This window comes from Dama dama, chromosome 19 (assembly GCF_033118175.1).
Source record: "Dama dama isolate Ldn47 chromosome 19, ASM3311817v1, whole genome shotgun sequence".
Taxonomy (NCBI): domain Eukaryota; kingdom Metazoa; phylum Chordata; class Mammalia; order Artiodactyla; family Cervidae; genus Dama; species Dama dama.
In genome coordinates, this window is record NC_083699.1 from 21,328,432 (window position 1) to 21,354,660 (window position 26,229).

Below are 26,229 nucleotides of genomic sequence, written 5' to 3' on the forward strand. Positions count from 1 at the left end.
AGTCGCTCAGTTGTGTCCGACTCTTTGCAACCCCATGAACTGCAGCACACCAGGCCTCCCTGTCCATCACCAACTCCCAGAGTCCACCCATTGCGTCAGTGATGCCATCCAACCATCTCATCTTCTGTCGTCCCCTTCTCCTCCTGCCCTCAGTCTTTCCCAGCATCAGGGTCTTTACCAATGAGTCAGCTCTTTGCATCAAGTGGCCAAAGTATTGGAGTTTCAGCTTCACCATCAGTCTGATGTTGATCAGTGAACACCCAGGACTGATCTCCTTTAGGATGGACTGGTTGGATCTCCTTGCAGTCCAAGGGACTCTCAAGAGTCTTCTCCAACACCACAGTTCAAAAGCATCAATTCCTCGGCACTCAGCTTTCTTTATAGTCCAACTCTCACATCCATACACGACCACTGGAAAAACCATAGCCTTGACGAGATGGACCTTTGTTGGCAAAGTAATGCTCTGCTTTTTAATATGCTGTCTAGGTTGGTCATAACTTTCCTTCCAAGAAGTAAGTGTCTTTTAATTTCATGGCTGCAATCACCATCTGCAGTGATTTTGGAGCCCAGAACAATAAAGTCAGCCACTGTTTCCACTGTTTCGCCATCTATTTGCCATGAAGTGATGGGACCGGATACCATGATCTTTGTTTTCTGAATGTTGAGCTTTAAGCCAACTTTTTCATTCTCCTCTTTCACTTTCATCGAGAGGTTCTTTAGTTCTTCTTCACTTTCTGCCATAAGGGTGGTGTCATCTGCATATCTGAGGTTATTGATATTTCTCCTAGCAATCTTGATTCCAGCTTGTGCTTCCTCCAGTCCAGTGTTTCTCATAATGTACTCTGCATATAAGTTAAATAAGCAGGGTGACAGTATACAGCCTTAACGTACTCCTTTTCCTATTTGGAACCAGTCTGTTTCATATCCAGTTCTAACTGTTGCTTCTTGACCTGCATACAGGTTTCTCAAGAAGCAGGTCAGGTGGTCTGGTATTCCCATCTCTTGAAGAATTTTCCACAGTTTATTGTGATCCACACAGTCAAAGGTTTTGGCATAGTCAATAAAGCAGAAATAGATGTTTTTCTGGAACTCTTTTGCTGTTTTGATGATCCAGCAGATGTTGGCAATTTGATCTCTGATTCCTCTGCCTTTTTTAAAACCAGCTTGAATATCTGGAAGTTCACTGTTCACATATTGCTGAGTTCATTTAGTCCTATGTAATTCTTGTGCTTGATCTTGGATTAGCAGTTTTATGAACTTATCAACTTTTCCACTAGAGTTCTAGAAATTGTGACTTAGTTCAGTGATATGATCTCATAGTTATTTAAGCAAAACTATTAAAGCCTGAATCCCAGGATACCTGGCATAGTCCTTTTCATGAGTATTTAAGAAAATTCCTTTTGTTAAACACTCTAGCCTATAGCTGATTGCAAGAGCTTTCAGGAAAGCATCAAAGTAAAACAATAACTATGTCTGAAAATGATTTAAAATAGCTGAGGTTAAAAAGATCTGTTGAGAATTCATTATAAAATTAATGCAGTTGGCAGAGAAACTTGGTTGTTTCCTCGACACACAATATTTTAAAATAAAAACTGGAAATTGATAACATTTACTGTTGTTTTCTAATATCTGGCTAAATATTACTAGGACATATCATGGGCAGTGAGGGCACTGATAAATCTCTAGGAAATTCATACAGTTTCTGAATACTTATATTAATACTATTTGCTTATATAAATATAACCTAAGGAAGGTTAAGTGTCTCTTATTTGACAATACTTTTCATGCAATTCAACATACCTAATTAATTTTTAACATCTCTCGTTTTACAAGGTGGAAGAGCAAACCCTTTGATATTATCTGGGTCCCTCTGGGACATTTCAAAGTCAGTTCAAGATCAAGATTTTATTTAGGAGTTGATTTTAAGAAAGTAAAATATCCAAATTAAAAAATGTCAAAAGGTTTGAACACTTGATTAATAATAGGATCATAGGGCACTGTTTAGCAATACTTAACCTATTCAACAAAGTGACAAAGAAAGATTGTAAAAATAATGATAGGAAGTTACATGATTATAAGATAAAGCTTAGCCCTTTCAATAGTGAAAAGACTTGGTTCTTTTAAGCAGTCAGGAATACAATGAAGACAACATAGGAAATTATTCTGAAAAGACACAGAATCTTTGTTTTCTAGGCAAAAAAGGGTACTTAAATAATCAAGAAAAACTTTGTACAATTCCTTATTAAGAGCAAACCAGTAGCCCAATGCAAAAACTAGAGTCTGGCTTTATTAGAGAGAAAAAAACCAAGCTCTTGTTTTGTATTCAGGTACTGTTAATAATAAATCTCATATTAGAAATGTATAAGTAAACCCATTCAACTGTAGGCAGATTTGACCATTCAACATAAAATTCCTTTTCTACAAACCTTGTACAACTTTCTGTTCTGTTCAGATTTTGTTCTATTCTTTTCTTCTTTATGGTTGTGGAACAACTGATCATCTTACTTTTAGGATAATATTACTCTCCTTTTTCTTTTAACAATAATGTGTCTTACATTCCTTGCATACTTTTCATAGAAAGTTGTTTTCTGTTTCTCTATTATTTCTATTCATATTTTTATTAAACTTTATTTTCATTACTAGCAACTGTTGTAGATTGAATTAGTAACTGTTATGCACCTTCCCTCCCTCAGATTCACGTGTTGAAGTTCTAACTCCCAACGTGAGTGTATCTGAAGATAGGATTTTTAGAGAAGTTACGAAGGTTAAATGAGGTTATAAGTGTAGTGTGTTAGTTGCTCAGTCGTGTCTGACTTTTTGTGACCCCATGGCCTGTGGCCGGCCAGGAATTCCATGGAATTCTCTAGTCCATGGAATTCTCTAGACAAGAATGCTGGAGTAGATTGCCATTCCCTTCTCCAGGGGATCTTCTCGATCCAGGGGTTTCCCGCATTGCAGGCGGGTTCTTTACATCTGAGCCATGAGGGAAGCCCCTAGGATATAAGGGTGGGGCCCTAATCTGATAGAACTAGTGTCCTTACAAGAAGAGAAAGAGACACCAAAGTCTTCTCTCTGTGTATACAGGGTAAAGTCTGTGTGAGGACATTGGAATAAGGCAGCTGTCTAAGCAAGGATGAGGGTTTTTACGAGAAACTAACCTTGCTGGGACCTTGATCTTGGACTTCTAGCCTCCAAAACTGCAACAAAATAGATGTCTGCCTTTTAAGATACCCACTTTGTGGACTTTTGTTATGACAGCCTGAACTAACTAACATAGAAGACTTTGTTTTATGAAGACATCTAGGAAGTAGACAGTTGTGAATTGTCTGTCATATACCAGCATTTTGTAGCAGATTAGTAAAATTTATGAATATACCATCTCACAATTTTAAATCTGTCTGCTTCTTTATAGTGTAATTTCTCAGTATGGTAAAAGATTATGTTTATAGATTCATATCTTAAGCTTCTTTAAGAGGCCTGTGAAAATAAAAAGGCAAAATTACGTAGAATTTATCTGATGTTAATAATGAATGTGTCAGCATTTTATCTTATTTAGAATTGATTTGTCTATTTAATAAATATCTGTTACTTATAACTTTAAGGCTATAAAGCAAAAATATTTTAGAAATTATTTTTAGGTATGCATGTTATAAATCATTATTATAATAAAATTTCAAAATATTGATTCAGTTTGATTAAAGTGAAATTCATTATACTTATAATTTTAAATATCTAGTAGATACTTAAAGCTAAAGCCACTTCAGTCGTGTCCAACTCTTTGAGACCCTATGGACCATAGCCAACTGGTCTTCTTTGTCCATGGGATTCTCCAGGCAAGAATACTGGAGTGGGTTGCCATGCCTTCCTTTGGGGGATCTTCCGGATGTTTCTTACATCTCCTGCATTGACAGGCAGGTTCTTTACCAGTAGTGCCATCTGGGAAGCCTCTCCTAGTAGGTATAATATTAGCTTACTTGACTAGTAAATGTGGTAAGATAAAATTCATGCTTATATTATAGTTAATGCTGATAACTCAGAAGACAAACTCATTCTTATTAAACTGATAATAATATTATACCAATCTTATTTACCAAAGATTTATCCAAATCACATGAATTTGACAAATATTTGGGATAATCTTTATACTTCTGGGAGTTTTAGAAATATTTTACTTATAAGAGAGCTTATTTTTCTCTAAGTCAGTTATAATAGAACTCTTTTAAGGGATTTTACAGATTGATAATATCATCCAGAGGTAGGATATCACCTGTACATAACATAAAACAAGCATAACTATAGAAACAGATGCAAATCGAGATCTTACGGCTTTCATTCTAAAATTTTAGCTGTGAGTCAGGCATGGTACAGTCATGCAAAATGCACTAATTTAGACAAGAGTTGGGTTCTTGTCTTTGACCCACTTTATGTTTTATTCTAATTACATTTCTGGCAGATGGGACCAATTGTTAACTGCTCAATATGAGAGCAGAATCTTTCTACTGATATTTAGAGAGGAGATTTTTAAGTTTTTTTTTTTTTTGCCTTGATCGATCTACAATATAATCTCATGGAGGTTGTAGACTAGAATTTGGACAAAGGATGGAGGAGATATCAAGAAGCTGTGTGGGTGTTTCCAGATTCTTCTAACTGGATAAAATAACCAGTCTGTTTCCAGTTGGCCCCCTTTCCTCCCACTTTCAGCTTCAGACTGTTGCTTTTGAGATTCCTTGAGTTCCTTAAGAATCCCTGTGCGGGGGAAGTAAGTAAAGTAAAGTCACTCAGTTGTGTCTGACACTTTGGGACCCCAGGGACTGTAGCCTACCAGGCTCCTCTGTCCATGGGATTTTCCAGGCAAGAGTACTGGAGTGGGTTGCCATTTCCTTCTCCAGGGGATCTTCCCGACCCAGGGATCGAACCCGGGTCTCCAGCATTGCAGACAGACACTTTACCATCTGAGCCACCAGGGAAGACGGGGGGAAAAGGGACCAAAATTAGTTTGAATGACTTCTGCCCTTTAATTTTGTTTAGCAGGTATTTTAGACTAGCTCTGATGCTTTTTGTGTTCTTTCCATTTCATCTTCTATAGGTAGTAATAGGACATTTGCTTAAAAAGAAAACCCTCCAAAATTTTTTTTAAATATAAAAGGTTTTCAGAAAAAGTCCATCATCTGGCTATTGACAATTAAGATCCACATAGGTATACCTATCCCAAATGTGACCCCAAGCAAGAAGCTCTTTTGTGGCTTAGGCACATTCATATGTGAACACAATAGGTGTCTTTGAAGAGGGCACAAGAGATGCATCCTCTATAATTCAAGATAACTCTCAACCAGAGGAAATGAAGGAAACCAAGTTGCCACTGGTGCTAAGAATGTTTAGTCCCAGTCCTCCCACAAAAGTGAGGCACATCTAATCACAGACCTTCAACTCTGTGATGCCAGATGGTGATACAGAGATGGGAAGTCTCAGTGCTATGAAGGCATTGGGAAGGAGGTGACAAGGGTCCTTATGAGTTGAGACCCTTAAGGATTTAGGCTTAGACAACCTCCCTGAGAGTCAGCAGTGATTGGCAGGAAGTTTTGCTAGTGTACCTCATGTCTCAGTTCTCTCTTTGGTTCCAAGTCAACCTCTTAGGACACAAAATTGAGATAGAAGGAAAGACTTATCTGGTTTTATTGGGTGACTCACAGCAAATTTGTCCAAGCAGATACTGCTCCAGTGAGAACTGCAAACTCACCAGTCTATGAGGTTGGCTCAAACAGGCTTATGGAACCTTTATCTGTGTTCTTTGCTGTGACTGTCCTTCTTAGGACAAGCAACACTTTAAAATGTGCATGTGTAAAAAAAAAAATTAAAAAAAAAAAAAAAGATGTGCATGTGTGCATGCTAAATCACTTCAGTTGTGTCCGACTCTTTGTCATGTTTTGGACTGTAGCCTGCCAGTCTCCTCTGTCCATGGGATTCTCCAGGCAAGAATACTGGAGTGGATTGCCATGTCCTTCTCCAAGGGATCTTCCCAACCCAGGGATCGAACCAGCTTCTCTTATGTCTCCTGCATTGGCAGGCAGATTCTTTACCACTAGCGTCACCTGGGAAGTCCCACACTTTAAGACAACAACACAAAAGGCAGTGACAAAAGACCCTTGGAAGATCCAAACCAAGAGTCACAATACCCAGAGAACAAATCTGTGTGTGTGTCTGTGTGCATGCGCCCATGTGCATGCACTCTCGGTTGTGTCTAACTCTGTTGTGACCCCATGGACTGTGGCCCTCTAGGCTTCTCTGTCCATGGGATTTCCCAGGCAAAAATACTGGAGTGGGTTTCCAGTATTCCATTTCCTTCTCCAGGGGATCTTCCCAACCCAGGGGTTGTACCTGCATCTTTTGCATCTTCTGCATTGCAGGTGGATTCTTTACTAGCTGAGCCACCAGGGAAGCAAAAGAACAAGAGTAATCCTAACCAAAACATTTTCTCTTGTGAATCTAAATTTGGAAAATTCCTTTCTAAAAAGATGAGAAACTCTTGTCACTTTTGCTCCCAAGAGTTCAACTGCAGAATCCAGAGTGACCAAGGATTTCTAACCATTCAATCCTTGTTGCAAAACTGTTGGGAGGAAAATCTTTTCCTTTATCATCTGAGCTTTGAACATTAATATCCTAGAAGATTAGCAGGAGAAAAATTCATTATTCCTGTATGCAAGAGTATACTATAGGGAGTAGCTCCTTGAACAACTTGGGATGCATACTAGTAAGGATTTACATAGTAGCTTATTAAGGCAGTTTAGGGCTTCAGATGGAGAAGGAAATGGCAGCCCACTCCAGTGTTCTTGCCTGGAGAATCCCAGGGACAGAGGAGCCTGCTGGGCTGCTGTCTATGGGGTCGCACAGAGTCGGACATGACTGACGCGACTTAGCAGCAGCAGCAGCAGGGCTTCAAAGGATGGAAGGTTCTGATGAAGTTTGTTTATACAGATTGGCTTTGAAATGTCCCCCTGCCCAAGATCAGTTGACCTCCTGACTGGAGACTTCCCCGGAGTGGTGGTGAGGAGGTTGGGAGGGGTACTTGGGGCAGGCGATTCTGGCATATCTCAGCTTTAGTCAGTTAGAAGTTCAGGAAAGATTTCTTTCTGAACCTGTAGGTCAGGTATTTTTACTTTGATGTAGTCTTTATGCCATTCTGACAGGTTGTTGGTCCTTTCACAGGGAATCCCGGAGAGGTTCAGCATTAAGCATTTAGAGTGGAGGTAAGCGGTGCACAGGGGACGATGTGTGGGGATGGGGGCAGAGAGTTGTTTGAAAGACTGAATGTAAATTCAGTCTGGCGGACCTGATGGAATTCCCAGGTTCCTTTCTCCAAACTGTAGAGCTGTATAAATACCATGCCCTACTCCCACTCACGAGGGAAAGAGAGAGAAAGGGAGAGACTGGAATCTCTCCAGTGAAGAAGACAAAGCAGAGAAGCTTCACTAGGGGTGCAGACTCATACTGCCTAAGGGTGGAGATGGGGTAAGAACAGCAGGGTTCCCTTCTGCTCTCTGGTCCTGAAGCAGAGCCATAGGCTGTCTGCTTCCATGGCAGGAAATTGGAGCTACTTTTCTGAAAAATGGAATGGCCCTAAAAAATCAGATTTCCATATAGGGACATCCATTAGGTTTACCCCTAATCATCTAACAGTGAGCTCACCAATTGTAAGCCCTTTCTATCACACAGAACTCCCAATCAGCTTCTAGTGCTTCATGCTTAAAATGTAGTCAAGCACTGATAACTGCTATTTGAGGAAGAGAGGTGGACTATAAGGAAAACTGAGCACCAAAGAATTGATGCTTTTGAACTGTGGTGTTGGAGAAGACTCTTGAGAGTCCCTTGGACTGCAAGGAGATCCAACTAGTCAATCTTAAAGGAAATCAGTCCTGAATATTCATTGGAAGGACTGATGCTGAAACTGAAATTCCAGTAATTTGGCCATCTGATACAAAGAATTGACTCATTGGAGAAAACCCTGATGCTGGGAAAGATTGAAGTTGGGAGGAAAAGGGGATGATAGAGGATGAGATGGTTGTATGGCATCACCGATGCAATGAATATGAGTTTGAGTAAGCTCTAGGAGTTGGTGATGGACAGGGAAGCCTGATGTTCTGCAGTCCATGGGGTTGCAGAGAGTCGGACATAACTGAGTGACTGAACTGAACTGAAAACACAGGAGAGACTAAAAAAATCCTGAACTGAAACAACTCAGAGAAAAACAAATATTTCATAGGGAGATATAAGAAAAAGATTAATCTTTAATTCAGTTGTTTCTATAGGGCAGCTGACATCAGAGTTGTTTATAGTCACAAACTATTAGAAACAACTGTATATCTATTAATAGGATGTTGGCTGAATTATTTCTCCTATATTATTCTAAGTTCATACTCTACAAAAAAAGGATTAAAGTAATGCTACAAACTTCAAAAAGGAAAAATATTCATACCATGTTATTTGCTAAGTTAAAACTATTTTTTACATAATTAAAAAAATAGTAGATTATGATTCCATTTATACGAAAATATGTTTGTATTCTCCCAGAAAGAATTGGATATGAATCTGTCATTTTACTAGCAGTGGTTACATCTGGTAGCATGTTCAGGGACAAACTTAACTTTCTGTATTTGTTCATTGTTCAGGCTTCTATACAGTTAGCGTTTATGACTTTTGTCCTTAAGAAAGGAGCATAATTTTTTCAAATTGAAATATACTCAGAACACCTGCAGGATAACCAAGTGACTGATTTTCTTAGAAAAATTATTTGTTTATTTATTTTGTTGCACTAGGAGGTCTTTGTTGCTGTGAGGACTTTCTCTAATTGCAGCAAGTGAGGGCACTTTATCGTTGCTGTGCAAGGGCTTCTCGTGGAGGTGGCTTCTTTTGCTGCAGACCACAGGCTCTATACTCTTGGGCTTCAGTAGTTGCAGCACACAGGCTTAAAAGTTGTGACTTTTGGGCTTAGTTGCTCAATGGCATGTGGAATCTTCCTAGACCAGGGATCAAACCTGTGTCCCTTGCACTGGCAGGAGAATTCTTACCCACTGCTCCACCAGGAAAGTCCCAAGTGACTGATTTTATTTAATCACATCTCTAGGGGCATCAGGAAATGATGTTGCTTTACCAAACATTCTCTACTATGAGTTAACCTAAAATAAAATTTCATCTCAACCAAAGGTATGTTGCTCTCTAGCTGTGACATGTGAAACTATATATAACGTGAAGTTCTGAAGTCACACTGATGTCTCTTATGATGTTAGAGAGGTTATTTGGTGACAACCTGAATAATTTTCTAGAAACTTTAGACTAATACATTTTCTTTGTGATGCATAAAGTTTGTGCTATGCCTTTTCTTGTTCACTGGTGCTGCTAGGTTTGGGTCTTCTGAAGGTACAGAGTTTCCTTGGGGGCTTCTTTGTGGGAATCAGGAAAACCTCAAGGAAGGTTTGGTAGATTACTGGGACTTGTGGGTCATTTGCTGGATTGGCCTGACTTGTTACTTGTAGTGCCCAAGAGCAGATATAACCTGAGTTATCAAAGAGGGGACCTGGGTGTCAGAGAGAATCACAGATCCATCTCCAGATCCTATCTGTAGTAAAAAAGAGACCAAAAATCAAAATTCTAAAAACTCTCTGTGGCTTCCAGTGCCCTGAGAATAAAATCAGAACCCCTCAGCCTGAAAGGCCCCATTTGCTCTACTGAACATCTCATCAATTGAGTCAATTTGGCCTCTTTTCAGATCTCTGGAGGCCAAGCATTTCCCCCTTTGAGAGTCACAGTTCATTCTCCTTCTTTCTGCCTGAATGGCATCCCCTGGTTGTCCTGGTGTCTCTTCACCCTTTCAGGCCACGGTGTCACCTCTTTAGTAGGCCTTTCCTAATCAATGAGTCTTAGTAAGAATTCCCTTCTCTTTTTCAGTCCCCTGATTGTTTCCATCTTAGCAGTCCACCGTTTGTATTTTTTTTTTTTAATTTTTTTATTATTATTATTATTATTTTTTTCCAGTGGGTTTTGTCATACATTGATATGAATCAGGCATGGATTTACATGTATTCCCAATCCCAATCCCCCCTCCCACCTCCCTCTCCACCCGATTCCTCTGAGTCTTCCCAGTGCACCAGGCCGGAGCACTTGTCTCATGCATCCCACCTGGGCTGGTGATCTGTTTCACCATAGATAGTATACATGCTGTTCTTTTGAAATATCCCACCCTCATATTCTCCCACAAAGTTCAAAAGTCTGTTCTGTATTTCTGTGTCTCTTTTTCTGTTTTGCATATAGGGTTATCGTTATCACCTTTCTAAATTCCATATATATGTGTTAGTATGCTGTAATGTTCTTTATCTTTCTGGCTTACTTCACTCTGTATAATGGGCTCCAGCTTCATCCATCTCATTAGGACTGGTTCAAATGAATTCTTTTTAATGGCTGAGTAATATTCCATGGTGTATATGTACCACAGCTTCCTTATCCATTCATCTGCTGATGGGCATCTAGGTTGCTTCCATGTCCTGGCTATTATAAACAGTGCTGCGATGAACATTGGGGTGCACGTGTCTCTTTCAGATCTGGTTTCCTCAGTGTGTATGCTCAGAAGTGGGATTGCTGGGTCATATGGCAGTTCTATTTCCAGTTTTTTAAGAAATCTCCACACTGTTTTCCATAGCGGCTGTACTAGTTTGCATTATGGAACTAGAAAAAACCTCGAATAGCCAAAGTAATCTTGAGAAAGAAGAATGGAACTGGAGGAATCAACCTGCCTGACTTCAGACTCTACTACAAAGCCACAATCATCAAGACAGTATGGTACTGGCACAAAGACAGAAATATAGATCAATGGAACAGAATAGAAAGCCCAGAGATAAATCCACGAACCTATGGACACCTTATCTTTGACAAAGGAGGCAAGGATATACAATGGAAAAAAGACAACCTCTTTAACAAGTGGTTCTGGGAAAACTGGTCAACCACTTGTAAAAGAATGAAACTAGAACACTTTCTAACACCATACACAAAAATAAACTCAAAATGGATTAAAGATCTAAATGTAAGACCAGAAACTATAAAACTCCTAGAGGAGAACATAGGCAAAACACTCTCCGACATAAATCACAGCAAGATCCTCTATGACCCACCTCCCAGAATATTGGAAATAAAAGCAAAACTAAACAAATGGGACCTAATGAAACTTAAAAGCTTTTGCACTACAAAGGAAACTATAAGTAAGGTGAAAAGACAGCCCTCAGATTGGGAGAAAATAATAGCAAATGAAGAAACAGACAAAGGATTAATCTCAAAAATATACAAGCAACTCCTGCAGCTCAATTCCAGAAAAATAAATGACCCAATCAAAAAATGGGCCAAAGAACTAAACAGACATTTCTCCAAAGAAGACATACAGATGGCTAACAAACACATGAAAAGATGCTCAACATCACTCATTATTAGAGAAATTCATATCAATGTATGACAAAACCCACTGGAAAAAAAAATAATAATAATAAAAATTAAAAAAAAAAAAAAACCACAATGAGGTACCATTACACGCCAGTCAGGATGGCTACTATCCAAAAGTCTACAAGCAATAAATGCTGGAGAGGGTGTGGAGAAAAGGGAACCCTCTTACACCGTTTGTATTTTTTAAGGGTTTTTATTTACTCTCCTTTCTACTTAGATGGTCAGTGCAGAGGGACCGTGGACTTTCTTTCATTTGTACCGCCTGCAGCTGAAAGTGTCCGTGCAGCACCCTTGTCCCTCTCCTTTATCATTGCATACCTGCCATGCCTCCAATGCCAGTATTTGCATTTCTGTGTCTGAAGAATTTGGCTTCTGGAAGCAGACCCTGCCTACCTGGGCTTCTGCCTGAAATGCTGGAGAAGATGTAGCTCTCAACCAAGCGCTGATAGGAATTTAGTGTATGAATACCCAGGCTCCTTCCTGCCTTGGGGAGCTCAGCAGCTAGTGTTGCCTGGCTTGACAATATATCTTTCTTTCTTGGCTAACTCTCCTTCCTTGTCTCATTTCATCACTTCTTCACTGGTGTTTTCTTCACTTTCCAAAGAAACTACTTATACTGAAATCCTTGGTGGTGGGCGGTGGGGGTTGGGTGGTGGAAGGGGGGAGGTTGGGGTGGGGCAATGCTTCTGGCACATGGAGGCTGCAGTATTTGTTGAATGGATGAGTGACTAGCTGGGTCGGGGGCTGGATGAATGGAATAATAGATTTAAAAAATAGGTTATAAAATAGAGTTCAAGACTGTATGAGGTGTAAAATTTCAAATTATGGACAGATTAAGTAAATGTTTGGTGAACTCATTCTAACGGGGCTAGTCTGCTCCCCTCAAACACATAAGTCCACATAAAGGTAAAGATATAGGACAATCTAATATGACATTCAAAATGATTTCTTTATTTACTTATTTCTGATTGTTCTGGGTATTCCTTGGTGTGCAGGCTTTTTTTCTGTAGGTGTGGCGAACGAGGGCTACACTTTAGTTGTGGTGGGTGGACTTATTGCGGTGACTCCTCTTGTTTTGGAGCACGTGCTCTAAGGCACTTGGGCTTCAGCAATTGCAGCACATGGCCTCAATAGTTGTAGTTCCCAGGCTTGAGCGTGGGCTCAATAGTTGTGGTGCTTGGGCTTAGTTGCTCCACGGTATATGGGATCTTCCCGGACAAGGGATCCGACGCGTGTCTACTGCATTGGCAGACAGATTCTTTACCACTGAGCCACCAGGGAAGGCCTAACATGGCATTTTTAAAAGCTAAGGTTTTCTTTAGTCCCACTGCCCAATTCTTGAGGATTTTATGGATGCCTCATTTATGTGTAGTTTTTACATTTATTGTTTTATTACAGATTTACCTAAAGCACTAAGATGTGCTATACAAACTCATAAATAATGTTCAACACAAATTTTATTTCATTTAAGTAATGTTAACAGTCCCCAAAATCACCTTTCAAAAGTATATCTGGAAGTGAGAATTGGACTGTAAGTGAAACCAGAAGGTGAGATTTAGTCAGAGCCCTGGAATGAAGTATTCACAAAAAGGGGCTGCAGCTGTGGAGGGAGAGGTAACTGATTTTAGTGCAGGCAGTATATTAGGTGTTGTTATCAGCATTATCACTAGACAGCTTCACAGAGCTGTTTAGAGACGCAGACTGGAGTCCCGAATTGGGAACCATTTCTATTTTTAGCAGATTATGAGTATGGAGAGTTGGCTAGACTATGAGTTTCATGACTCATAAAAAAGAACATCAAAGCCTGACCCTCGGGAGGTTCATGTATGGTGTACCGGTGATTTGAGTGCAGGAGAAGTATGAGTGTTTGGTCAGATGGCTGTTATAATTAGTATTGTTTTCAAAAGCCAAGCAATTGTTATGTACTAGTAAATCATTCGTCACTAAGTGAAGCATGCCTCAAATTACAAAAGAATTTGATTCTGGCCCTCTAGGTGATGAGTGTTATCTATGTGTTGTGCTCAGTCACCTCTGTCATGTCGGACTCTGTGACCCCATGGACTGCTGTCCTCCAGGCTCCTCTGTCCATGGGATTCTCCAGGCAAGAATACTGGAGTGGGCTGCCATGCCCTCCTCCAGGGGATCTTCCTGACTCAGGGATTGAACCCGCGTCTCTTATGTCTCCTGCATTGGCAGGCGGGTTCTTTACCACTAGTGCCACTTAGGAAGCCCTGAGTTTTATCTATCCCCAGACATTTAAAAATTAAAGATAATATGTCTGAAATCTTATATGTTTGTATAAGCTTTCTATAAGGAAATGCTGATATAATTGTGCTGGTTGAAAAGTATTTGCTTTAAAGAAGTATTGGGTTGGCCAAAAGTGTCGCTTGGGTTTTTCCCATACCATCTTATAGTAAAACCTGACTTTTTGGCCAACCCAATATTATGGGTGAAACTTAATTAACTAAGTATGCCGATGGAAAATAGTGCTCAAGAATAATTTCCAGGAAAAATTTAACTCCTTTTGTTGAATCAGCCTGTCTTTTTCTTCATGGATATTGAGAATCCTGGACTTTGTGTTTCTTTATACATTTTGGCTGCCAAAGAGCTTAGAACTTAATTTTCAGCTCAGTTTTCTCAAGTACATGGGAACTTAGGACTTTCACATTTGTCTTCTAAATTTCTCCTTGTTTTTTAAAATCTATTCTGATTTTTCTTTTTCTTGAGTCTGTTTTTTTTTTTTTTTCTACTTCGCCTGTATTTTTCTTTCTCACTTTATGTAAGTCACCACAAGCTTTTTGTGGAAAATGAAGGAACAAATGATTCATGAATAAAACATAAAGATGTAATCTATTTTTATTGCATTACTATTCTTTTTTTTTTCTCAAGGCCAAATGTTTGCGAAGAAGAGCAGCTGACTGTGGTGGGACTACGACAGCCGTGTGTCCAAGCATTCACACGCACCATCAAGATCTGGAAACAGCGTTGCACCAGCCCACGGTGGTGTGTGGGTTATGAAAGAAGGTAAAGGGGTTCCGCTATTTTGTCTTTGTTTCTAAAAGTCAAAGCCAAAGCCTCAACTGCATCTAAAGATTGCATCCAATAAATTTTAGAAAATAATTATATAAATAAACCAGCATAAGATATGCCCATGAGGAACTTTAAGGTTATATATTTTCCTTCAGAAACAGAATATATTATTACTTTAGTTCAAGCCTCATTTATGTGTGAGGTATTTAGGTTAGATGCCATTAATTTTACTTTTTGACAGGATAGACACTGAAAGCCGTGGACCAGAAGGCTGAAAGAAACAAGAAATATTGTGTTAGTTTGCTAAATTCAGTGTAACTTGGATCCAAGGCAGGTACGATTTTGAACTACCATCTGACCTGCCCCTGGTTCTCTTGTAACACTTTGAAACCTAGAACTTCTTTAACTTGGTCTTTGAATTAAGATTAACTCGGCTGCCTGGGGAGAGGAGAGAAAAAGCCGGTATGTGTTTTTTCTATGCGTGAAGACTTCATAGGGACTTTTTAAAGTAGATTTATAAAATATTTAAGCATTTCTCAGGTAGTTGCTAAGGGGTTCAAGTTTTACGTAAATGAATCAATTTTGTCTGAATTCAGGAAACAAAGTTAAAAAATATAACTTTAGATTAATGAATTTATTATTACTAATATCACTAGTGTTGCTTAAAGAAAATTGATGGCATATGTAAATAAGGGCATTTGCCACTGTACAGAAATGGCAGAACACTGGTAGCATAAGACTAGATTTAATAAGACTAAATCATTTATAATTGTGGATATTTACATATACATTGTGTGTGAATAGTGGTTTTTATTTTTTTGGTCTATACTCAGGACCTTTAAATTAATTTAAATCAGAAAAAGCTTCTGGCTTTTACTAGCTGTATGACACTGAAAAAGTTTCTACTTTTTCTGTTCTGTAGTCTGTAAAGTTAGAAAAATAATACTGTACATGGATATTACAAGGGTTAACTAAAAACGTATTTAACACATGTGTCACGATGCTTGGTACACAGTAGATATTTGAGTACCCGCTTTTGAAAATGGCTTTTCGGTTAGATATGTGGCATCCCTTCCATGAAGTTTATCTTCCCTGGGGGCTCAGACGGTAAAGAATCTGCCTGCAATGCAAGAGACCTGGGTTTGATCCCTGGGGTGGGAAGATCCTCTGAAGAAGGGAATGGCTACCAACGCCAATATTCTTGCCTATAGTATTCCATGGACAGAGGAGCCTGGCAGGCTACAGTTCATCAGGTCAAAAGGAGTCAGACAGGGCTGAGTGACTAAAACTTTCACTTTTTTTTCACTTCCATGAGGTTTAACTCTTGTTGATATTAGTCCAAACTGAAGAAAATCTGCTACCACATAGACATTCAGATTTGGGAAAGCAAACATGAATAAATAAAACATGTTTTATGTTTATTTTCAAGAGCTTAATAGTTTTATGCATTCCTTTATTCAGCAAGTATTTATGAAACTGAGTTTGGAGTTGTGGCATGCCAAACTAACATCCCTTTTGTTTGTATGTAAGTAAACAAATGTATACTTATATCCCTATAAGAGAGATGCACCTCCAAAAATATTAGGGGACACTTTAAGATGGTGACTAATCAAGTGTCATAAAAAGAAAGAAAGAAAGAAAGAAAGTAAAGTAAAGTGTCTGCCTGCAGTGCAGGAGACCTGGGTTCGATCCCTGGGTCGGGAAGATCCCCTGAAGAAGGGAATGACAACCCACTCTAGTATTCTTGCCTGGAAAATCCCATGGTCAGAGGAGCCTGATAGGTTACAGTCCATGGGGTCACAAAGAGTCGGATACGACTAAGCGACTTTACTTTCTTTCTTTCTATTCTTTCTTCAAGATGGTGAATAGTCAAGTATTATAAAAATGACATTAAATCCTATTTTCAAGAGAGGAGAAAGAACACTGTACATTGACATGATGCAAAAAGAGAAATTGGAGGAAGTGAAACTTGAAATTGGCTTTAAATATGAAGGGGATTGGGCTTCCTTAGTGGCTCAGTGGCAAAGAATCCATCTAAAATGCAGGAGACATGGGTTCGATCCTTGGGTTGGGAAGATCCCCTTAAGGAGAGTGTGGCAACCCACTCTAGTATTCTTGCCAGGAAAATCCCATGGACAGAGGAGCCTGGCGGGCTACAGCCCATGGGGCTGCAAAGAGTCAGACGTGAGTGAAGCAAATGAGCACACAGGTGCATGAAGGTGATTTGGGCTGGGGATATGAGGATAGGTAAGTGAGAGGAAGACAAGATAATACTTTGGGGATAAAGAATAAATAAGACATCAATTTGATAGGAAGGAAGTTATCTGGGTTAGTGATATTATGGTTCAGTTAGTTCGGTTCAGTGGCCCAATCATGATCGACTCTTTGCGACCCCAAGGACTGTAGCATGCCAGGCCTCCCTGTCCATCACCAATTGTGGTATAATGGTCTATTAAGAGGTCAGCAGAAATAGTGTAGTGTTTTGTTCATTATTTTGTTCATTGTTCAATCTTTTGTTCATTATTGCCCTCCCCCCGACCAGGAGACTTTGTAAACTTTTTCTTTTTATTTTAGTAATTGTCCCCCTTCCCAGTGAAGGTTCAATATCACAGATATGCTTGTTTCTGTTCTATGCTCACGTGGAGGACCACAGACCATTGCATTACTAAGATTTTTCTCACCCCTCCTACCCAAGAACCAATTATCCCCTGCTTGTGGGTGATGTCACCACTGGTCAGAATGCACACTATCATGGGACCCATGATGTGGGGACTTCACTGTCAAATTGAAAGCGTGTGACTTATTATCCTTCTGGATTTCATTATTCTCTTCATAGTCATGGGTTCCATTTTTGATAGCTTCAGTAACCCTTAGGGTAGTTTATACCACAGGACTTGCAGCCCCTCTTAATTTTCAATAACCTGTATCTACATTGAATCTTGGGTATGTATTTAGTGAGGTGTGTGTGTGTGTGCATGTATAATGCATACAAATTATATATGTGTGTATATGTGTGTGTGTGTGTCTGTGTGTGTGTGTATGTATAAATGTCAGGATTTGGATTGCAGGGAGAATTTGGTAGTGGGTTTAAGGTGACAGCTCTGGCCTTAAGACGAAGCATTACCTTAAGAGGAAAATAGGATCAATCTCGTTCTTATTCTTTAGGACCCGATACTACACCATCTACAGACAGGCATACAGCCTGGAGCAGCAAACCGTCTACAAGTGCTGCCCTGGTTGGAGCCGGTGGGACAATGAGCCTGGCTGCCTATGCTGTAAGTTATAATTCTTCCTGTCTAACTCTCTGTCACTAGAAGTAATGGTCTCACTCTGTTTTGGGCTTCAATCATATCATGGCTGTCAAGCTTTAGGCATCTTTAGACTCACCACAGATTCAGAGCATCTCTTTGGACTGAAGATGCAGACATGGCATGTACAGAAATGTGCGGAAAGCCTTTCTGTTAAGTGTTGCTAACGATAGGTCAGAACTCAGGACCCATAGAACTGCTTCTTTATATTCTGTCTGTTTATGTAAAAGGCAGTTTATTTAAAGCCAGACAGGTTACACCTAGTAAGCTTCCATCTCCCTTTGCTGTTTGCCCCTTTCCCATATCATCAAATTTGTAATCCATGGCTGATTCGAAAGTCCAGAGGGAAATCTAAATGGGATTTCTTGACTTGTACTTGTCATGATTAATTGCAGAACTAGGGAGGCAGTTTACTTTTTAAGATGAGGTATGCAGTCCTTTCACAAACCTCTGGTGAGGGTATTCCAGGACCTTTGGTATCTATCTGACAGCCCTTGGGCAGTGAAACTAGCAGCGTTATATAGTTCATTCACACTAGAGAAATGAATCTGTTTAGCAACTCCGTTACCTATGTGTTTATGGTTATTGCCAAGTCACTTAAAATGCTTCAGTGTGTTGCAATCAATGCAGACCACAGCACAACCATTCATCTCTTCTGTTATCCTGCACTTTTGGGAGTTTGTCGGCATCCTGCTCCCTTCCCCAGCATGCTTTCTGCTCTTGAACGATTTTGGTGAAGTTGCCTCAGGCTTCCCATATTAAGCAGGCTTAGGGTTGAGGGGTCCACTGGGGGTCATTGTATTTGCATGCAGTGCTAGGACACTGAAGATGAGTAGCTTAAGCTCAGTAAATATATCTGCCCACATGTCATCTCAACTATATTAGAGACTCCTGGAAATTAATGACTGTGAGATGAATTCTTTATCTTGTGTGGCACCTAGCACAGTCCTTTGCCTCTGGTAAGTATTTGTATTTCTTGTTTGTGTTTTAGATTTGCTTGGGTTACACAGCCATCTTCATGGAGTTCCTTTAGACTAGTGCTACTCTTTTTTTTTTTTTATTTAGTTTTTATTGGAGTGGAGTTGATTTACAATGCTGTGTTAGTTTTAGGTATACAGCAAACTGAATTAGTTATACATATACATATATCCACTCTTTAAAAAATTTGTTTCCCATAAAGGCCATTACTACTCAAACTTGAATCTGAATACAAATCAGCTAGTACCTTGTTAAGGTATGGATTCTGTTTCAGTAGGTCTGGGGTGGGGCATTTCTAGGAGCTTCAAAGTGATACAGATGTTACCATGTATAGAGTTCTACAAGGCCTCAGAAGGCAATGGCCTTAATTGGTAATGAAAAAACTGTTTTCGATGGAGAGGCTATGGAGGGGCTGGTAGAAATATCTAGATGGTGTCTATATTAGCAACTTGATGCTTACACTGAAGATTTTCTTTCCTTCCCTATACTCTGTTCTCTCCGGCCTTCTTGTCTACCTTTCTTTTAGCTGTCTCTGCAGTGGGGACTTGTGTCCATGGGAAGAGATGCTCAGAGGGTGAAGTCCAGCGGTGCCAGTGTTCGGAGGGTTTTCAGGGACCCCACTGTCAATATGGTGAGTTGCCAACAAGACCATTTTATTATGATTTGGAGCTGTCTGCCTTGCTTTTAGGGGCCAGCCAATTTTGTCGATTCAAACTAATGGCAGGGTTATCCCTCTGGGGATTGGTGAGCATTTGAAATCAGCCACTAAGCAAAAACCTACAACCTACAGTGTACTCAGCATTGAAAATTATGCTCTGCAGTTTAGTTTTAATTATTCACTATAAGAGTTCAAAGGGTAGCAGTAAGTACAAAATAGTCTATTTTGTAAAGGAAATGGCAGCTTAATAAGAAAACCTCTTTCTGACTTCAGATGTTAAATCTTTAATGGAGTCATGGTTTGAAAGTACTGGTACAGTATTCTGTGAGATTTATGTGATTTGTGAATGAAAAAAGTGAGGATTAAGACAAATTCAGCATGATGTGATATTTACTATTTTTAAATCCTTTGTTTTGTAAAAAAAAAAAAAAAAAAGCACAAAAAACCTGACACTTGCATGATTCTCAGTGTGTCAAAACTTGGTAACCTAGTTTTCAAGGTTGGAGCATAATCAACTGTCAATTTTGGACATGTGTGTTTAAGATGTTTCTTGGGCAGGAAATTCTCAAAATGGCCAATGATGTGTCTTTTACTGCATCTGCTATGAGATTGGATGCTTTCAGAAGGATTTGTTTTGACTTGATCATCTGATTCTAGTCTCTGGAGGATGTGAATGCATCTGCATTTATCTTTTCAAGGCAGGGAAAACAAAACCAAACCTATCATATAGAAGTTAAAGAAATAGGTATAAAAAGTGAACAAAAATGTTGTCTTCATTATCTTCTGCTGATACGTTTGCCTTCTCTTATCCATTACTTGAATCTTTGTCATTGAAGTTGGAAGGTTGCTGAGAGCTCGTCACTCATATTCATTTGTCTCCTCTGCCCTTGGCATAAGGTTCAGGCTCACATTTTTTCCTGGGCACCTCAAAGCTATTCTGCTTTTAAATTAATCTTGATATTCTTCTCTAGGTTGTTTCCTTATTCTTTAAAATTGCAAATTAAATAAAGCTGATTTTCTATCCCAATTTATTCTTTGACTATGGAACACTGATTTCAAAACAGAGGTCTGAGCTCTGGAGAGTGTCTTCAGTCATTTCCATTAATTTCAAGATGGTAACAGAAACTATACATTGTTCCATGAGACCAAATTATTTGCCCCTAAACACATTGCTTGAACTGTCTGTGCCACACTGGTTTCCTCATCTTGATCATTATCTGTGATGGGCAATTACACATGTCATTGATTCATTAAAAAATTTAAAAATCAATTATTACTTTATTAATTCATTTGTTTTGGTAGACTAAATTTTGCAAAACATCAAGTCCCTGAGGAGAAAGGTAATCAAAGGGACATATGGCAATGATAATAGCCTCAAAATTACACCTGGATTAATTTATTCTTTATTTTTCTACATTAGTACTTGAATATTTTGATTATTCCAATTTCTTAACAACTTTTATTTACCAAAGTAATTAAAATGCTTTTTGAAATTCAGATAGCTAGATTTTGTATTCTTTTGTTTGGAGTTGGTGAAAATACTGGATAATTTTAAACACATGCAGAATAAGTATATATTTTCACAAGTTTGTTTTTATACAGAAAGTTTCAGAAGTCATGAGGAAAGGTGGACCACACAAAATTCCATTTAGGACTCTGCATTGCTCTTTTAAGTACTGTTGTCCAAGTGTGTTTACCTATGGATTTTGACAGTGTTTCATCTCTCACTGTAGAACTCCTGTTGAATGCAAAAAGAAAAACTGATGAACCCCAAGGGATGTATATCCTGAAGTAGAAGTTCAGGAATCCCCTACATGATTTCACATTTCATCCAGCAAAATGAGATATCATGAAGTATAGAAATTTAGGGGTTTGATGGAGGAATTTTGAAGACTTTCTAGGAAATCAAATATTTGGTGAGACAAGTGGAGAATAAAGTTAAGAATACAGTTAAGAATACAGTTAGTACATTAGATGAATCTTGAGAGTAGATTAAAAATGAAAATTAGAAAAGATTGTTTTAAGAAGAGTATAATTGATAAGATATATATATATATATATATATATATATTCTCTCAATCAGGTGGATTTTAGTTTGGAAGTACTGCTTGAAGCCAGTCTCTTTATCCAGTGGCTGGATTTGAGTTCTGAATTATGAGTATATAAACCTTGGTCTGATAGGCATTACTCTCTCTCCCTCTAGATATATATATCAAAATGAAAGTTAATTTGATGTCTTTCAAATTATATAAATAGTGATTCAAATGATAAAAATAATTCAAATTTAAAATGTTTTAATTATTAAAAATTAGAAGTTTATACAATATAAGAAAGTAAAAATCTATAGTCCTGTTGCCCTCAGAAAATCATGTGGTTATCCTTTTATGTGTATTTAATCATATTCATATAACATAAGGAATTTTACACAGATGAGATCGTCTCTCATATAATGGTTTTATCACAAATGCCCCCCTTTTTTTCTTAATTACTTTTTCTTCTTTGCTCTTCTCATCCAGTATTCTCTCTCCTCCCTAGTAACAATCTTCTCAATACTCTTTTCTATATTTCTCTGCACATATGGAAACATATACAAACAGCTGCATAACATTCCATGGTATTGATATGCCGTAAAATTTCAACCACCCATGTATATTGATGGGCATTCATTTTGTTTCCAGCTTTTTGACACAACATCAGTGCTGCAATAGTATGATGCTTTTAATTCTGTGAAACAGATTCCCAGCAGTGGGATTGTTGGATTCCATGAATATGTGTTTTTTAAAATTATAATGTACTTAAGGATCAAAATATTCATTTAAATTATTCTGTGAAATGCTTTGTGGGCCATGGCAATGACTTTATAAGCTTATTTGGTTGGGATGGATTAAAACCTAGATGAATGATAATTATTTACTTATTTTTTGACATGGTAACAAAATGGACAATCATTTGCATCTTCATCTAAAACAAGATGTCTGATAAAATATCTAGGATCAGAGTTATTGTAAACATGGATTGCTCTCAGTATAGGATAAAGTAAAGTTGACTTTACTTGATATGTATGGGAAAAATAAGTCAATAAAATGAGCCAGATGGGCCTTTTAAAAATGGAGAAAAGAATCTAGTCCAGAGAGAGAAGGGACATGCTAATAACTGAGAGAAATGCTTGAAGTTGATAATGATTCTAAAATTGCTGATCTACTTAACTCATTTGAAAAATCTGCCTTTAATAAGGAAAAATGAAGAAAATGAATTTGGACAATTAGGAAGTAATGAAGAGCTTTCTAAAATAGCTATTGATTAAAGGAATCAAAGGGAATACTTTGAAGATTTGAACACATGCAAATCAAGCTAGATAGCTAGTGGTTAAATTTTCTCTTTTTTAATTCTATGGATCCAGGCAAAACAACTTGGAGCTTCATTAACTGATTAATATCACACACAGAGTCACTCCTTTTATTCCTCATCACTTATTCCATCTTCCCTTTCCCTGGTCAGAGGTCAAGTTAAATTATAATGTGCCTAATAGTGAGATGCTCAGAGATCTTCTTATTTCTTTCATTTATATATTCATTCATTCATTCTTCTAGCCAGTCTTTGAGTTAGTAGATATTAATGTCTCACGCCTAGTCTGCGTGCTAAGTGCTGCAGATTCCAAAACAAATGTGGTATCCTTAGTGTGATGGGAAGTAGAGACCAGGAAATCAGTGATTCTAATATAGCTTGTGAATGCTATGACAGAGGATAGTTCTGTCCTAAAGAAAACAAGAGAGGGTTGCTCAAGGTGATGCTCAGAAATAAAGGAAGTTTTATGAAAAGATTTGAAAACACAAAGTACAACTTATTCTTAAAGAGGAATAGAACAATAATATGAAATTTGGCATAGGAGATAGAATATTTCCCAGATATATTAAAAAAAGAGCAAGCTCAAGGGATAATAATAATAATACAAGTAGTTCTCTTGGCTTCAAGAAGAGCTGCACATGGGACATGGCAAAAACAGCTTTTCTTATGTCCAGGGCAGCAGTTCCTTAGCTTTTCTCTGTCCAGTCAAACTAGCTTTTCCAGAACCTCATACAGAGGTGGTTACTGATTCTTCAAGGACTTTGCCTTCCCTAAAACCAATCCCTGAGCAGGCAGTCCTTTAGGCAGAGTTTCTTGAACATACAACTCTACTGTTGGTACTTTATTCCTATACCAGAGTCCCCAGGCCTCTCATTTTCTTCGAAGTGTGATGTTTAGGCACTTTAAAAATAGAATGTTGCTGGAATGCTGTCTGTTGACATGGAAAACCGAGGAGTTCTGGGCTGGAGGTTGGGTCTTACCAATGACCATTTGCAATATCTTGGAGAAGATATTTTATAGCCCTACAGCTCATTGTTATCATTTGTAAAATAATGAGCTCTAATTTTCCTGTGCACCTTCCGTGTGCCAAGCACAGTTCTAAACAATTTGTATAGATCAAATTATTAATCCTTATAACAAGTCTATGAGGTGAACACTCTTGTTTGTCCATATTTGTACCCAACTGAAGCATACAAACCTGTCCGAGGTCAAACAGCTGGGAAGGAGGGCACCTGGAATCCATGTTCTAGTCCTGTTACCTTTAAGTCATGGTCCCTTTGTGATACTTGGCATAATCATGTCTCTGCCAGGTTGTTATTTGTGGTTCACATGAGATAATGCGTGTGATCTGTAAGTTGGCAGGCATTATCCAGGCAATGCTTCTTATTTTATTGGAATATAATTGCTTTACAATGTTGTCTTAGTTTTTGGTGTATAGTGAAGTGACTCAGCCATATGCATATGTATATCCCCTCCTTCTTGGTCATCCCTCCCACCCACCCCCCCATCCCCCCATCCCTATCCCTCTAGGTCATCACAGAGCACCAAGCTGAGCTTCCTGTGGTTTATAGCAGGTTTCCAAAGGGCTATCTGTTTTACAGACGGTAATGTATATATGTTTATCATAATCTCCCAATTTGTCCTGTTCTTTCCTTCCCCCGCTGCATCCACATGTCTTCTCCCTATGTCTGCATCTCTGTTCCTGTCTTGTTAATAGGTTCATCTGTATTATTTTTCTAGATTCCACATATATGTGTTAATATATGGTAATTAATGCATTACTTCTTTATATTGATTGTAGATTCCCTGAAAATCTGTAGAGGAAATGCACTAAGTGAAGGGGGAAAGGCACCTGTGGTTGCTTTCCTTCCCATTCTGTGGGAAATCTGAGCAAACTTTGGGTGTTGGGTCACAGGTATGATTTTCAGCCAACCAGTGGGTTCCAATCATGGAGCCCAGTGAACTCTATGCTGGATATATCTCTTCTATGCAGATAGGAGATCAGAACAAAGAGTCTCCTTAAAGTGGCTTGTGCCCAAGAGCATTTTTAATTTGACAAGTGGTGCAGGTTTGTATGTAAATTTGTATGTTGAAATTCTCATCCCCAGTAGCTCATAATGTGACCTTATTTAAAAATATGATTGTTGTAGGTTTAATTAGTTAAGATGTGATTGTATGAAAGTAAGGTGGACCCCTAATCCAATATATACTGATTAAAAGGGGAAATTTGGACATACAGGTATGCACACAGAGAGAATACCATGGAAAGATGAGGGCAGAAATCAGGGTGAGGCATTAATAATCCAAAGAATGCCAAGGATTGCTAGCCAACCACAAGAAGCTAGAAGAGAGTCATGGAAAGGATTTTTCCACCCAGCACTCAAATAGAAGCAACCCTGCTGACACTTTGATCTCAGGCTTCCAGCCTCTAGAACTGAGAGACAATACATTTCTGTTGTTTAAACTGCTCAGTTTGTGGTACTTTGTTACAGCAGCCCTGGTGATCTAATCTAGAAAGTTTAGAAAACATTTTCCATCTCCACAGCTTCATTTCAGCGGTAGGCCTACTGAAACAATGAAAATGGGGAAAAAGTGGCAGGGGGTTTATAAAGAGCAAATCATGCTAAGAAAACTTGATGGCTTATTTTAATTGAATTATAAAATTAGTGGGGGAAGAAGATTTAATTGGGAAAAAATGCAAAATCATTAATTGAACATGCCTATTAATCTGCAGTCCTAAATGAGCATTATTAGGAGATAGTCTGAGATGAAACACAGGTTATATTATGGAGATAAATTAATAGGCATTCTTAACATGAGCTGACAGTGTAAAATTCAGTATTATTTTGTTCACTGCATAAAGATGCACTGAGTTAGAGCCTTAAACCCTCGGCAGGGTTCTAGCAAGTCCATGTCAAGGCGATTGCATTCTGCTTTACATAACTTGACAGAAGGATATGGCAGTATTGACAAGGATTGAGGCAAGTACAGGAAAGGGACAGCTAGACCGTGTTATGAGGAAAGTAAAGCAATAATGTTTGACAACTTCCTGTGAGCATAATAAAGGGACATCTTATTAGGAATCCACACAGAAGGTTTACTACCCTGACATTGATTTAAAAATAGAAGCTTTGACAGTCCTTTTACTAAAATAGCCTTCCAGGTATGCTTTGCATCGCCGAGTGTTAGCAACCAGAAGGTAGATGCATTTAAAAAAAAGACTCCATCAGAATTGCCTAATATTGCAAGAATGGCAGCCTTAGAAGGGGATGACCTAGCACTATCCAGGGTTATTTGATTCTACAGGATATCCTTAGTGATGGGCTAGAAAAGTTTGAAGATGGGTAGTAATGACTATAAGAACTAACACAGAAATCATGCTTTCTACATGGTAGGTGCTGTCCTCAATGCTTTATGCATGTCAGTTCATTA

The 26,229-nt window shown here is 38.6% G+C and overlaps 1 protein-coding gene across 1 annotated transcript in view; it reads left to right on the forward strand.

Annotated features, from left to right (window-relative positions):
- Positions 1-26,229, forward strand: part of LOC133074058 (EGF-like and EMI domain-containing protein 1) — a 548,755-nt gene that overhangs the window by 59,446 nt on the left and 463,080 nt on the right. Inside the window, exons 2-4 of the mRNA XM_061168016.1 lie at positions 14,368-14,502; positions 17,674-17,783; positions 19,321-19,425. Of these exons, the coding sequence (XP_061023999.1) occupies positions 14,368-14,502; positions 17,674-17,783; positions 19,321-19,425 (350 nt within the window). The remainder of the gene's footprint in view (positions 1-14,367; positions 14,503-17,673; positions 17,784-19,320; positions 19,426-26,229) is intronic.